This window comes from Solanum tuberosum, unplaced genomic scaffold (genome assembly GCF_000226075.1).
Source record: "Solanum tuberosum cultivar DM 1-3 516 R44 unplaced genomic scaffold, SolTub_3.0 scf00592, whole genome shotgun sequence".
NCBI classification, from domain to species: domain Eukaryota; kingdom Viridiplantae; phylum Streptophyta; class Magnoliopsida; order Solanales; family Solanaceae; genus Solanum; species Solanum tuberosum.
The window spans coordinates 839-16949 of NW_006239576.1; the positions used below are offsets into that span (position 1 = coordinate 839).

A 16111-nucleotide genomic window follows, 5' to 3' on the forward strand; every position below is an offset into this window, starting at 1 on the left:
TTCAAACTTTTAAAGTGTGAATTTAAACTTTTTATAGTTTTAAAGTTTGAACTTTGAATTTAAATTTTCAAATTTTTAAAGGGTGAAATTTAAACTTTTATAGTTTTAAAGTTTGAATTTAAATTTTCAAACTTTTAAAATTTAAAGTGTGAAATTTAAATTTTTATAGTTTTATAGTTTTAAAGTTTGAATTTAAATTTTCAAACTTTTAAAATTTAAAGTGTGAAATTTAAATTTTATAGTTTTATAGTTTTAAAGTTTGAATTTAAATTTTCAAACTTTTAAAGGGTGAAATTTAAACTTTTATAGTTTTAAAGTTTGAATTTAAATTTTCAAAGTTTTAAATTGTGAAATTTAAACTTTTATACTTTTAAAGTTTGAAAGTTTGTATTTAAAACTTTAAAAGTATAAATTTGTTTGCTTCTAAATTATAAGATTTTTAATATTATTTGTGTAATGTTCCTAATTTTTTAATTTTAATAAAAAAAAATTAATTATAACAGTTGGGACCCGGTTTCCAGTCCGGTCCGAGACGGGTACACTGAATTTTTTTCGGAATTACATGTTCCGGTTCGGTTCCGGCCCGTGGTGGCCGGTTCCGTTCCGGTTCCGATCCCGTTGCCAGCCATAGGAGAGATGCAAGCAAGATAGAAAGGTGAGCAAAGAGAATTAGTTTATCTTTGATTCATATGAATCACGCTTGGACACAATGTGTGTGTATATATATATATATTATTTTATTTTATTTTTAAATTATTTTTTTTACAGAAATCCCACATTTTAGTTTACTTATTACCATTATCCCCTATAAGTTTTACAAATCTCCAAAATTCCTCATTTTCGCGCATCAGATTAGTGTATCTCGCGCATCAGATTAATGTATCAGCGCTTATATTATTGTATCCGTTTGAGGGATTTCTGTAATTATAAACTTTTAAGGGATAGATTGTAATTTTGCCTTAAAAGTATGTGATTTCTGTAATTTGCCCTAAAAAAATTACTAGAAATTTAATCCGCATATATTCGATATACATGTATCTAGCAAAGCAAAGATTTCAAAAATTAAAATGAAAACACGTAATTGGATCCTACACTTTAAAATTTGTATTGTTTGTTCAATTATAAATTGATGGATTCGAATGTGAATTTGAGTGGTTAAACAAAGAGTCCTAGCTCCTAGCCCTGAGATTTGTTGATGAACAGGTAGTCAACCACTAGTTTTGATTCAGTCAATCTGAAAATCATATCATAGTAAAATTACAAAGAACAAAGAAAAGGAAAAGTTCCTATTTCAAGCTTGTATTTTAACTACTACGTTAGAGGAAATTAAGCCGGGACAAGTTATTTTAGACAAATTATTTCATTATGTATATAAAATAACTCATTTCATCATTATGACAAAAATGACATTATAAATATTCTAAAGACTACCTAATATATCAAACCAAACATATAATAAATTAATCCTATATTTTATTTTGAAATTATTATATCTTATGCCTCATATTAGGACTGTAGCCAAATATAAGCTAGGGTAATCAATCGAATACTCTTCGTCGAAAAATTATTCTTCATAAATATATCACACCCTGAATTGTCTAACCTTATTCCTTTCTGATTTAGGAATATAATGTCTAAACACGTGTAGACGTGGATGATTTTTTCCATGACAAACTCGTGAAATGATTATTTAATTGTAGATTTCTTTTTATATCTATCCTTTTGAAAGTGATAGTCTCAACTTACTTTTCTTTTTAGTCAGTTATAAAATCTCAACTTACTTTTCTTTTTAGTCAGTTATAAAAAAATGACATATTTTTATATTAAGTAATAATTTAATTATAAATTATATATTTTACCCTTAATGAAGTAGTTTACAGTCACACAAATTTCTATCATTCATTTCGAGCCACAAATTTTAAAAGTTTTTGTTTCTTTTTTAAACTACGTGCCAAATCAAAATACCTCAAAATGGAACAATACTTTTTTATCTGAATTCAAGTGGCTATTATGTAGACTTTTTATGTCTGTTTGACCAATTTTAGTTGATATTTGACTTCAATATTTTAGAATGTAGAAAATTATTATAATGCCTATTTTTACTAAATCAGGAGAATGTGCTATTCAAATTATTGGCCTTAGCCCTTAAGCTTTTATGGAAGAAAATTAGATAGTTGTATATAGAATTAGTCAGATTATCTAAAGCAAGAACAGAATCGCCTTTGTTCTGAAGGCCTAGCGAATTTCTTTTTTTTCAAAGACAGCTCCTTTCTTTCCTCTGACCGATGCTCACTTGTCCAGTACGACTAACTATTATAGAGGATGCCGCCCCCTCGGGACTACCTGTAGGTTCGGTTAGTAGTAAGACAACTTTTATCAGGCCAGTCAATTACACTAGTTTTAATTTATTTATTTTTTAAACAGAGGAAAATGCTTAAAATTTTGACAAAAATATAAATACTAATAATGGCAATTGCTTGCTAAGCTTAACCATGTTACAATTAGTAGTTTCACAAGAGGCAAAATAAAAAATACTAATCTATTTTCAACAAATATTAGTCATATAAAAGTTTTCGAAGAAAATTCTTTATCAAGAGTAAATTGACACAAAAATACTCTAATAGACTGAGAAATTCGAAAAGAAAAAAAAGAGCAGATCTGAACATTCAAATTAAGGTCTAATAACAGAAAAATGAAAATTAAAAAATAATTAAAATATTGAACCTTCAGAGTGTAGAATCATCATCAGGTCGAGGGGGAAGCCATTGAAGATCTGAATAGCACAGAGAAATAGAGAGAGAGAGAGAGAGAGAGAGAATGTGTGTGCCTCAGCGAGACATAGATAGATATATATATGTAGAAAGAGAGAGATAGAGAGAGAGATGAAGAGGAGCGAGCAGCCAAACAGAGAAGGGAATTTTAGTTTCAGATTGAAAACTATATTAATCCCATCATGTTTTAATTTGGATCAGTGTTTTCGTTTTCCACATGTTTCCTTTCTCCATTTTCGCCGCTTCAAGCTCTTCTATTCACTGCTATTTTTCTCTTCACATGCCTTTCCCCCTCTTTACTTGCCACTCATCACTACTACCTTTATTATATACTAGGGTTTCCACTTTCTTTGTTTTGGAATGTCTATTTTACCCCTCCTCCTGCTCTTATTATTTCAAAGTAGACCTAAATTTTATTTGATTAATTCTTACTATAAATTTGGATTGAATGACTGCTCTATTAATCAAGACAAATATTATTGGCATTTGGGGTGCATACTCTCTCTTTAACATTGGTTCATTGTGATGTTTGGGATCCTACCAAAGTTAGTTTTATGGATGATTATTACTCATAAATAATATAACTTGAAAGCTTCTTGTGCTGCAATAAATTGATAAATCATAAAAATAACACAAAATCTTGTCAATTATTTGGGTCTAAAGATAGTCAAGTTTTTTATCTGAAATATTAGTTCGACTGGCTTTAAGAACAAATATCGAAAGGAACTACAAAGATTAAAAGGATGCATGATTCAAATTCCAAACAATTCAAAAATTGCAATCACATTAATAGTGGAGCAAATTTGTTTATACTTGATGCATTGCTAAACAGATGCTCAATCATAATGCACCAATATCCTTAATCATTTTTCATTTTTAAACTGCCACCTTGTTCAGTTTATATGATCAAAACTACAACTATATTACACTCAGAAATCCTTGATATATCTCGAACCATCATCCGAGATTGAACGTCTGGCTTACACCTGAGATTGAGCAGCATCTCAGCTAAAGACGAAACAAAATTCCCGGATAAACTTTGAATCTGTGCTAATTGATGGATGGAAAATGAGCTTTAGCTGACATTATTAGTGCACTTGAGAGATGGCAGTATCAGTTTCATCCATGTCGTTAAAGGCAAATGGTCTTGTCCCACTGTATTGCTTCCTGCAAATCCAAAGAAGTACATCAGATATATCAATCATAACCAATTGATCCTTTAATTCTATCAATTCACTTGATGAATCTAAATCTGTCTGCCTAGCCAGTTTATTCAAAACTGATGAAATGATGCCGACTAGCTGTGACACGATGAAGTAAGATAGATAAACGAGAAGTTACTGAGATAGAAATAGAACAACAACTAACATATACCAAGAGAAGTCAAAGAAGGATTGAATACCTTTGTGGAATGGAAGATTCTTCTGATAATGCCTTCTCCAGTCTCTCTTCAAATGGCGTTGCATGCCAGCTTACTTTCTGATCCTGCGAAGTCTCAAAGTCATCAGCTTTAAGCTTATTGAGTTGTGTAGCTCAGAGTTGAGATGTGGACTGAAAATAAAGATAAAAGAGAAGGCTAAAGAATTACGCAGGACAAACCTCTTTATACTTGTTAGTTGAATTGGGGATCCCATTTCCATCCCACCATTTAGGAGATATACGAGAATCTTCATCATCTTTCCAGTGAGCAGCAACCAATCCAAGTATAGGCCTATCTCCAGGAGTTCTGCCATAGTGAACATTGTTACCGTAACCAGAACTAGTGTGCTGCTTACCCTCGTCTTGATTGATTGAAGATGGTTTCAGCCACGAAGACAAGCTGGCCTCTACCTTTGAATCATTATCAGCTGAAGCTTTTCTTAATCCGGGAGTTCCGAGTTCTGATGAAAAGCTTGCTTCATTGGGCATTTCACCAGATTCTGTCATGTTACTGGACCATAATCGAGCTGGGGGACAAAGGTGGGGATAAGAAATTGTATAGGCTCGCAAAAGCGAGAGAGAGGAAGGCGCGCGACTTGGACCAAGTAAAGTGTATCAAGGATGAGGAAGGCAAAGTATTGGTGGATGAGACCTCCATTAAGCAGAGATGGCGAAGATACTTTCACCAACTTCTAAATGAAGAAGGGGGCGGAGACATTGTGTTGGGTGATTTGGCACACTCAGAAAGACTTCGGGACTTTGGGTACTGCAGGTGTTTTAGGAGCGAGGAGGTTATACGTGCTATTAGTAGGATGAGCAGGGGAAGAGCGACCGGACCCGATGAGATTCCGGTGGATTTTTGGAAGAGCACGGACAAGGCAGGTATAGAGTGGTTGACTGGGTTGTTTAATGTTATTTTTAAGACAGCAAAGATGCCTGATGAATGGAGGTGGAGTACAATGGTTCCGTTGTATAAAAACAAGGGCGATATCCAGAACTGTAACAACTACAGGGGTATCAAGTTGCTAAGCCATACTATGAAGATTTGGGAAAGAGTAGTGGAGATGAGGGTGAGAAGAGGGGTGTCCATTTCTGAGAACCAGTTTGGATTCATGCCTGGACGGTCGACGACCGAAGCCATTCACCTTATGCGAAGACTGGTAGAAAAATATAGAGAAAGGAAGAGAGACCTACATATGGTGTTCATTGACCTTGAAAAGGCCTATGACAAAGTACCGAGGAATGTCCTCTGGAGGTGCTTGGAGGCTAAAGGTGTCCCGATGATTTATATTAGGGCGATAAAGGACATGTACGGTGGAGCCAAGACTCGGGTTAGAACGGTTGGAGGTGACTCGGAGCATTTCCCAGTTGAGATGGGGTTGCACCAAGGATCAGTCCTTAGCCCTTTTCTATTTGCTTTGGTGATGGATGAGTTGACGCGGTCTATTCAAGAGGAGGTCCCATGGTGTATGTTATTTGCGGATGACATAGTACTGATTGATGAGACGCGGGACAGAGTTAATGCGAGGTTGGAGGTGTGGAGACAAACGCTGGAGTCCAAAGGGTTCAGGTTGAGTAGGACCAAAACAGAATATTTGGGGTGCAAATTCAGTGATGCGTTGGATGAGGCAGATGTAGAAGTGAGACTTGCCACACAGAGCATCCCCAAGAAAGAAAGTTTTAAGTATCTTGGGTCTGTAATACAAGGAAGTGGTGACATCGATGATGATGTCACACATCGCATTGGGGTTGCGTGGATGAAATGGAGGCTTGCCTCTGGAGTCTTGTGTGATAAGAAAATTCCACCTAGACTTAAAGGTAAGTTCTACAGAGTGGTAGTTAGACCGGCCTTGTTGTATGGAGCGGAGTGTTGGCCAGTCAAGAACTCTCATGTTCAGAAAATGCAGGTTGCGGAGATGAGGATGTTGAGATGGATGTGTGGACATACTAGGAGTGATAGGATTAAGAATGAAGTTATCCGGGAGAAGGTGGGAGTGGCCTCTGTGGTGGACAAGTTGAGGGAAACGAGACTGAGATGGTTTGGTCATGTGAAGAGACGGGGCGCAGACGCCCCAGTGAGGAGGTGTGAGGGGCTGGTTGTAGAGGGTACGCGGAGGGGTAGAGGTAGGCCTAAGAAGTATTGGGGAGAGGTGATTAGACAGGACTTGGCTCAGCTTCACATTACCGAAGACATGACTCTAGATAGGAAGGAGTGGAGGTCTCGTATTAAGGTTGAAGGTTAGTAGGGCTAGCGTGTTGTCTCTTCTTGCAAGGGTAGGGGTTGTAGCGTGTGTAGTAGTCCTAGTCTTGCACTTGCAGTTCTTTTCTGTGAGATCGATAGCCTTTTGTTGTTTATTGTGTTTCATTTCTCTCATTGTGTATTGATGTCATTGTCTTCCTTTGTTGATTGTATATTATCTTTCGTATTGGATGGTATGTATATACACTGTCTTTCTCGCCTTTTACTTGGATTTGATGTACCTGAGCTGAGGGTCTTCCGGAAACAGCCTCTCTACCTCGCACGAGGTAGTGGCAAGGTCTGCGTACACTCTACCCTCCCCAGACCCCACCTAGTGGGATTTTACTGGGTTGTTGTTGTTGTTGTTGTATCCTTTCTATTCAGCTATAACGTGATCTAATTTGAGTGCCCCTTGTGCCAGAGTTAATTACAATTACACATATTATACATCAAAACTACAAAACATGTACAATCACAAAAAGAAATGCTTCTAAAACATTTACAGAATTGAGTAAAATGGTAATGCTTATGACAATGTAGTGGGAGTTACCTTCTTAACAGAAGCAGACCATGACAAAGTGAGACCAAGGAAAACAATGAAAAAGAAAGGTCCCCATAGATCCCAATCACGAAGCGCTTTGCCAGGATCTTCTCTATAAGGATTAGGGAAAACCACCAGCTTCAAATTACTAACAATTCTGGACAGATCTCTTTTGACGGTATCCCAAACGGGTTCGGTAAGGGTATTGGGCGGGGATCCGAATCCGGTAGCAGCTATATTCGACTGTCCCGATGAAGGTAGGGGTGGTGGAGATGGAATGGAAGGGACAGGTGTCGGTTTGTAATTGGTGGTTGTGGTAGATGTAGGGGGAGGTGGTGGGCGAAGATTAGAAGGCATGAAGGGAGAAGATGAAACAGGTATGGCAGCACGAGGAGGAGAAGGAGGGCGTGCTGGAAGGACAGTAGAAGGATTGGAATAGATGAGGTTTTCAATTTCATCAATGTCGGATTGGGATGAAGAGTGAAGAGGTATAGTGTCTCCATGTGACATTTTTTCCGGTAGCTCTCAGATTTGCAGAGATGATCGGAGATGGGGACAAGGTGGGGTTGGGTGGGTGGTGTAACTGGTGCTAGAGGAAATGTGTAGTCGTATTGTAAGAAAATTTTGCACGAAAAAATTTATTACGGTAGAGGCCCAACCAACCAAAGTTGTGTGAGGCTCCACCCATTTTTTGACATGTGGATTGTGGGGCCCAAGCTTTCATTTAAGGCTGAAAAATGAAATCAAAAGAAGAGAGAATGTAAAGTTTAAGTGGGAATTGCAAGATAATTGTGGGGTCCACGTCAACTTCAATTAAATAAATTAAAATATTATATTGAAAATGGAAAAATGCATAGTAAAAAAGGTAAGGAAGGGAATAAAAAGTCATATTATTAGCTGATTAATATTTTTATTTTCTATTTTATATCTACATTTATTAACGTGTTGAATTGGGAGTAGGAATCTTCATCAGACAAATCCTTCAACTGCGATGCTCTATCCACAGGGTTTAAAACTGGATAAACATACTGAGACCTGATCCGAGCAGCTTTTCCATTTGCAATGTTGTCCATATATGTTGGAAAAACAGTTCCTGGTGTTTGCATTTCATCACTTAGTTTTAGTGGGGTAGGGTAGGGCGAATGCTTCAATGCAGAGTAATTGCCAGAAAACTCAGCCTGCTTTGAGTTTTCACTGTCAAGTGCAAATGAAGTACTTTTGGATGAGACTGCAGACAGATCAGACTCACAATCAAAGCGAACAGTTTTATTCATGTACTGCGCACTGGGAGCAAAGATTGGTGAAACCTCTGAAGCCGCGTCTCTATGAGCCTGATTAGCATTAAACTCAATGGATGTCGGAGTGTTAGCAGATCCACTACCATGAATAGAGTTCTTCGGCGAACTTTGACCATTTTGTCCATCCATCATGCAACTACAGAGACATAAGACAACATGAGATGTAAAATATATAAACATGCTAAATGCAGACTTCCCATTAAAATATGAAGGGGGCCTTTAAAGGGGGATTTGTATCCATAAGAACTTTCTTTAACAAGATCAACCATAATTATAGGGATTGGCTGAAGACATGCTATATGTAAATTGACCAACGTCTTTTTAGGTCAGGATTCTACCTGCTAGATGTATGAGTTAAGGAACCAGATTGTTTTTCCAGTTCATTGCTTTTACTAGGTGTAATAGGGTGATCAGGTAGCAAATCCAGGTTGAACTTTTCAACAGCCACATCAGAGAGCCAAGACTTGAATTTTAAAGGTTCAACATCTCCTTTTGAAGCTGATAGATCTTTGCATTTAGCCAAGCCTTTTCGAATTTCAGCAGGAGTCTCTGGTAAAGTTCCACAAGCTTTAAGGAACTTGGCCTGCATAATAGTTAGACAAATAAAGACAATGCAAAATCATCTAAAAATAGGTGGGGAAATCTCAAACCAAAGGTAGCTGGACTAGATGGTTACTATCTGAAGAAAGTTGCAGAAATTATCAGCAACCAAAACTAAAAGAAATACGAGGCCATCGATTAATCACAACAATTAGTAAATCAAAGAAATACAAGAATGCTACATTACTCGGGCACTAAATGATTTATCACATCATCCATCATATTGGATCTTTTTTTCTGTCAGCAGAAAATTCACAAACCTTCAATGCAGTTCACTATAACTTATACTGTAATTTCCATAGTGTGAAGTGATCTAAATCCAAACGGAGGTGACAAAAATTGCAAAGGTCACAATAATCAACAAATTTCATAAAAATATTCAAAGGAAAGGTAAAGATTGACAAATCATTGAAATGATAACTAAATTTCACAACAATCAATAGAAACAGCTAAGAGAAAATTCGTTCAAGAATGAATTCACTTTCAGTAATTGGAGAAAGATTAGGGTCCAGCAGGCATGCCGCCAGCTTCTTAAATTAGAAAATTGGAAGATATAACAGCAAGCAGGATGATGAAATATGATTAAAGAAAAATAAGGGAGAGTAGATAGTCGTCCAGAACTAATAAAGCATTCTCTATTGGTTTAATTCACCACTAGGTGGAATTAGTCCATGGGCTCTCCATTGTTGCCTTATTACCTATGTCAGTTACATTAAGCTTTTTCATCTGCACAAGAGAGCAGGTGTTATCCTACATAATTAAAAATTTCTTCTTTACATAGACAAATTCAGCAATATACCCTGACTGGAAATTTTGATGTGACGGCACTATTTAACTTTCAGTAAACCAATATCTCCTAGAAATTAAACATAAAAATGACCCCCAAACTCCATTCAAATTTCCTAAGAGTCGAAGTGTTTCAATATACCAGGTGCTAAGAAAAGAACGTCTCTACCAATTGAAGAATACAAATTATAGGCAGGTGAATGACCCCTATGCTATTCATCTTTCATTGAAATGAACCTGTACTATCTTTCCAAGCTTTGTTGAAATGGTTGACTTTGTTAATTGAAATGGTAGAGAGGAAAGGATTTTCGTTGTACTATCTTGCCAAGTGTATTAACTTATCAAAGGATGATTCTTATACTGTATATATCTCTTATATTTCAGCACTTAGCTCTTTATATGTGAAATATACATTAATCTTCTCATAGAAACAGCACTCCTAAGTTCACTAACATAGAAATTAGAACATGAAAATAATGAAATTAGTGGGGTATATCTACTTATCCGTGCAGTTTACTTAAGTTTTATGTTAAGAGTAGTTCATTTAAAGTACCTTTCCTCTTAAAGTAAGAGGAGAATAGCAAGGGAAGTTCCTCCTCCAAAATTTCAGTTGTTTATCTGCTTTTATCAAATTCTCATACATATCCAACTGTTGCACCTTAAATTGAATAGAGTAACTGACAAAGGCTAATTTAAGTGATGAAACTTTAGGAAAACGAACCTGATCCCTGAGTTCTTTCGTGTGCAGCTCAGACTTGGGTGTTCCTGCATCTTGATCAGCCTTTCCAGCTTCACGCAAATAATCATCCTCGCCTTTTTCTGACATCATCAGCATAAAAATTTATGAACTTGAAAATATTTAATGAACAATATCAGTTCAATTGGTTAATAGTGTGATAATTTATGTAAGATTACTACCTTCAGAATTGAAAAGTGAAGATAATGGACTCCTGTTGCGAGACACCACAGGTTCCTGATCAAATAACAAAAATAGCTATGAGGAATTGTGGATCTCTTCCGTATCTAGCAGAGCTACCAGCCTACCATAGCTATAGATAGTCTGATCAGAAATTCATCGTTCCACAAAGTAGCCCTAAACGGCAAATTTCATCCTTACTAGCTACCGAGAAATCAAACGACAAAAAAAAAAAAATAGATGAAATGTGACAGTAAATCGCAATCAAACAGAACTTCAACTCAAAAACGAGAAATAGTACAATTTAGTAAAATCAACGAATTTTAATCACAGATCATCTGTGTCTACCATTTCTATAGGTGAATTGAAAGTCCATAACAAATTCATAAACTAAAAAAAAAAACATATAAGACAACCTTAGGAGCTAGAGACTGGGAAACGAGCTGAGATTTGGAATCAGGAGGAAGAGAACCATCATTGATACGGAAACAGCCAAAGAGACATCCCATAGCGGCAACAACCAGCACCCTAAACACTCCAAATATATCCCGATTATTCCTATCCTCACTTTCTTCGGAAGGTAATCTAGACCATAACATATTTTCTCAAATGATATATCTCATCCTCCGACTCCGATTACAGTATAAATTGATATGATTTGATTGATAAAGACGGAATTTATCAAGAAATCGCCATGAAAGTGAAAACCCTAGCTAAAGGTTTCAGTTGAATTCAGGGATTTAAAGAGAAGGCAAAATTATTATTAGTGGGGTGGGGGTGAGGAGTCACTGTATTGAAAGCCCTTTTGGATTTTAGATTTTGAATTTCGAACTGAGAGGGAAAATAGAAAAAGGCTTTAGGCTTTTTTTATTTTTTTTATCTATTGGGTGAAACTCGCTCTTTCTAAGTGACACGTGTCCTGAGAGTATGGAATTGTGAGCTAAACTTATAGCTGTCGCGTGATTAGTTTAATCTGTTTGATTAGGACAGTAATCCTCTCTATTACTATTTACTAGTACTAGTATCTAAGGTTTTGGACAAAATTTAAAACTTTTTTTTTTTGGAGGAAAATGAAAAGTTCATTTCAATTACACCTTCTACCTAATATCTAATTAAGAGTCTGTTTGACATTGCTGCTAAAAATTGCTTATTTCTAGAAGCGTTTTTTCAAAATAGCTTTTCGGAAAAAGTAATTTGCGTTTGGCAAATTCATTTGAAAAATATTTTTGATAAGCAATTTGAGTTTGACTAATTTACTTTTAAAATACTTTTGAGAGTCAAATTATCAAAATTGTCAAGTATCAATGTGCTTTTACTATTAATATTATTTTTATAGACAGAAACTATTTTAAACATCTAATATAGAAATTTTAATTACATTTTTAATTTAATTATTTAAAATGTACATATTCAAATTTTCAATCGATATTGTACATAGATAAATATTGTTGAAAAATATTGAAGAGAAGGATCTTTTTGTTATTTGTTACCTATTTTTTGGATTTCATCTTAGCTATTATCTTGTTTTTTTTAATATAATATTCTAAAGTGTTAAAAAAATTCAAATAAAAAAAAAAGTAAATTAAGAAAAGAAAATTTTGTTACTCTTTACTTTTTTGGGAGGGTCTAAATCTTTAATTGTTATTTTTTCTCTTTTATTAATCCTACAAAAATATCGTTGTTACTTTTATTTCTAAGTCTGTAAAATAATACATAAAGTAATATACAATATAATATATAAATAATAATATAAAACATAAAGAAAATAAAAATAAAAACTATTATAAAAAAATAAAAAATAAAATTCAACCAAACTTATGAGATACGTTAATTAATTAATAAGGGATATATTGATAAATATGTATATATGTAAGGGATATTTTAGTCTTAAAAAATTTAATTTTCTATTTCTGCTTTTTGTCTAGAAAATAAGGTGAAAAAATTATTTTCTTCATCCGATATTAGTGGATAATATTACTAAAGATGTTCGTCCCAAAATATTCATTAGTTTATAAAATTAATTATTTTTTCTATTTATTTTTACGTACATTAAAACAACTTTTTTTTGTAGGGGTGGCAGGGGTGGGGGGATAGGAATGGAGGTGGCGTTAAAATGAAAATTTTAAATTTGAAATATTTTTCAAAAATAATATTTAAAAAAAAAAAAACAAATTTTGACGGGTGGCCTGGGTGGGGGAGTGGATAGGGGTGGCGATGGCGTTAAAATAAAATAAAAATTGAAATATATTTTTCAAAAACAATTTTTTTTTAAAATGACGAGGTGGAGGGGGAGTCGTGGGGTTAGAGTATGAGATGGGGTAAAAAATGAAATTTTAAAAAATTAAAATATTTTTCAAAACAACTTTTTTTGTGGGGGGTAGGGGGTAGGGATGGTAGGGTTGAATAAGGTAAAAATAATCTTAAAATTTGAAATATTAACGCTAATAATATGACACTTTAACTTGCGGCCTAGATCACTCTTCAACAACAATCTCCACTGCTTAAGCCTTTCTGATGCAATTTTGATGAATAAAGATCAAGTCACTTCTTTGTCAACTGGAAAAAAAAAATCATATGAAAAAAATGGAAATCTGTGAGATAAATCATCAAATTTGGAGACCAACTTCAAAAATCAATTTCTGTCAATTCAAAAAGAGTTTGATATTGATTTTTGGATATGTCATAGTACTACGAGTCTAGTTTTCTCCATAATCAAGTTGCTCGTCGTTTGAATTCTCTAACTCCAAAAAAAGGATGTTTTAGCGAGATTGTGTATAACTGTGAGGAGAACTTCCAGATTTGGAGACCAACTTCAAAAATCAATTTTCGTCAATACGAAAGGTTTTTTATGTTGATTTTTTAGATGTCGTAGTACTTAAAGTCTAGTTTCTCCAAAATCAAGCTACTCGTCGTTTGAATGCTCCTACATCAAGAAAAGGACATTTCAGCGAGATTGTGCATAACTGTGAGGAGAACTTCCAAATTTGGAGACCAACTTCAAAAATCAATTCCCGTCAATACGAAAGGTTTTTTATGTTGATTTTTTATTATGTCATAGTACTAAAACTCTAGTATCTCCAGAATCAAGCCACTCGTCGTTTGAATGCTTCTACACCAAGAAAATGATGTTTTGGCGGGACTGCACGAAATATAGAAAGAACACACCAAATTAGGAGTTCTACTTCAAGAAACATTTTACTATCAATTCAAAATGATTATTCCAATGATTCTTTGATGAATCCTTTGTACATGAAAGATGTTTATATAGAGGTTCCTATGAACAATTCTCATTTTTGGTACAAGGAAAGCTTTGACAAAATTGGAAGAAGCAAATCATAGCAATTCTTTCCTATCTATAATCTAAAGATTTCAAGAATGATTCTTACAAAATCAAACGAAGGAAAGAAAATTTGGTGTGATTATTAAATTACCAATTGTTTTCAAGTTGAAGGTTTGCAAAAACGAAGCAAATCAAGTTATGTTCTTTTATTTAAAATTCCACTTTGGGGACTTATGTGGCACTCTAAGTGTTGGTGTCCAAATTTGTATTCAAGTCTGTGGTCCAAATTTGTATGTCACGTGTCACAGTGACTAGGCATCCAAGACCAACAAGGTGATGCCACGTGTCCAAATGAGGTGATAGTCTTAGTCAAATAATATAATAACCAATCACAATCCGCCAAGTGTCAAAATGACATCCTTTGGTCAATCACAAGCAATCTTGTCCGCTCCCTACAACTATAAATAGGGGATGGACATGACATTCTAAGAAAACACTTCAACAAGCATTGGAGCAAGAATTGGAGAAAGCTACAACATGAACTACATAGCTCTCTTCGAAGGAGTGGTCAACGGAGTTCTTCCCGGAGATCAACTTAAAATGACGAAGTGCTTCCCGACGTTTTCGGAGATCAAATACATCTCGAGGAGGTCTACATCGTCCTACATTGGAGAAATACGCTACAAATAGCCCTCAAATCACGCAAAAATACGCTATAAAAATCACATATTCTTTTATTTATTTTGCTTGCAGTTAATTTTCAGCGCTTACAGAAATTTGTTGCTAACAGTTTGTAAATTCAAAACTTATTTCAACAAATCCAATTCTGCATAACCCCAATACCAAAAGTGTTATAAGTAACAGTGTCACTTTCGTTCTCTCTAAGTAATTCAAGCACTTTTTTTCATTTTCCTAACTTTGCAAAGCGAATGCACGATTATATTTTTTAAAATTAAACTGAATGGATAGAAGGAGAAAATAAAATTTTATGAACATTTTTTTAAAAAAAATTGAAGAAACTTTTGTACGTAAGAAAGGATTTTGACAGTGAATAGAAGAATAAATTAATTGAAATATGTGTGAGTGGTTGGTTGAGTAAATTTTGTGGAGGATGGGAGTCGAGACAATTATTCGTACACTATTATTTTACTTTAACAAAAAAATAATTAAAGTTTACATTTGGCATCTACTTTATATTTATTTGGCATCTACTTTATATTTATCGTAAGGAGTTATACTCCAATAACTACCTCGACATGTTTTTCCAGGGTTCTCTTCCTTAATTATTGACTTGCTTCCTCGAATAAAGTAGCAAATAAATGTACATACAAATACTTAATGCGCCTTTTACATTATGTTACTACTTTCTTTTTCTCTGTTTCGAGTTACTTGGTTGATACTACTCATTCTGTCCCTAATTACTTGTCCACTTTTTCTTTTATAATAGTTCCTAATTACTTGTCTATTTTGACAAATCAAGAAAGGACAAAAAAAAATTTATCTGTTATACCCTCAATTAAATGACTAATTATTTGGAAAAATGTAAAACTTTTTATCCACTTCATAATTAATAGGGGTAAAATGGTAAACTCACTATGTCATTAATTATTTTCTTAATAAGTGTGCCAATTCAAAAGTAGACAAGTAATTAGGGACAGAGGGAGTATTAATTTGATGTATTTTTTAATATAAATTGTATTTTTTAAAATTAACTTTACTAATAATATTTTAAAACTCTAAATTTATCTACGATTATTTTATATATTTATTTAATATTAAAGATAATATTAAGGGAAAAGGGTCTAACATATCCCTCAACTTTGTCATTTAGAGCTGATATACCCTTCGTTATGAAAGTGGCTCATATATACCCCTACTTATATACAAATGGCTCACATATACCATTTCCCTCTAACGGAAATGAAAAAAAAAAGTTAGTTTAAGTTTTTATTATTTTTTTTAAAAAAAAAACTATAATCCCATACGGGTATATTTAATCTTCCTCAAACATATTTTTTTGTTTCAATGGCTAATTTAGATTTATTATTTTGATGGTCAAATTTATTTATGTTTCACTAATATTCTTGTAAAACTTATTATAGATGACCAATTTTTTTTTCTTCAACTACAAAAATTAAATTACATTATAGGAAAAAAAAATTGTTTTAATTTATAATTTAGCCACAAAACAATAGTTTAAATTTTTTTTCTTTACACTAAGGAATGAAAGAAAAAATAAAATAAGAATAAGAAACTAAAAT

At 34.0% G+C, this 16111-nt stretch overlaps 2 protein-coding genes across 2 annotated transcripts; both read right to left on the bottom strand.

Annotated features, from left to right (window-relative positions):
• Positions 1–3506: 3506 nt before the first annotated feature.
• Positions 3507–11386, bottom strand: LOC102605064 (protein JASON-like). Its single transcript, XM_015304983.1, has 10 exons — positions 10987–11386; positions 10573–10627; positions 10376–10473; positions 8607–8851; positions 7903–8404; positions 6980–7492; positions 4881–4956; positions 4371–4717; positions 4174–4256; positions 3507–3938 (listed from the first exon to the last, which is right to left on the bottom strand). The coding sequence occupies exons 1-10, from the start codon at positions 11167–11169 to the stop codon at positions 3860–3862; spliced, it is 2181 nt and encodes a 726-aa protein (XP_015160469.1). The 5' UTR covers positions 11170–11386; the 3' UTR covers positions 3507–3859.
• On the bottom strand, positions 6941–7594 carry LOC107058813 (formin-like protein 3). Its single transcript, XM_015304987.1, has one exon. It carries the CDS (start codon positions 7478–7480, stop codon positions 6956–6958), a length of 525 nt encoding a protein of 174 aa, XP_015160473.1. The 5' UTR covers positions 7481–7594; the 3' UTR covers positions 6941–6955.
• Positions 11387–16111: the final 4725 nt, after the last annotated feature.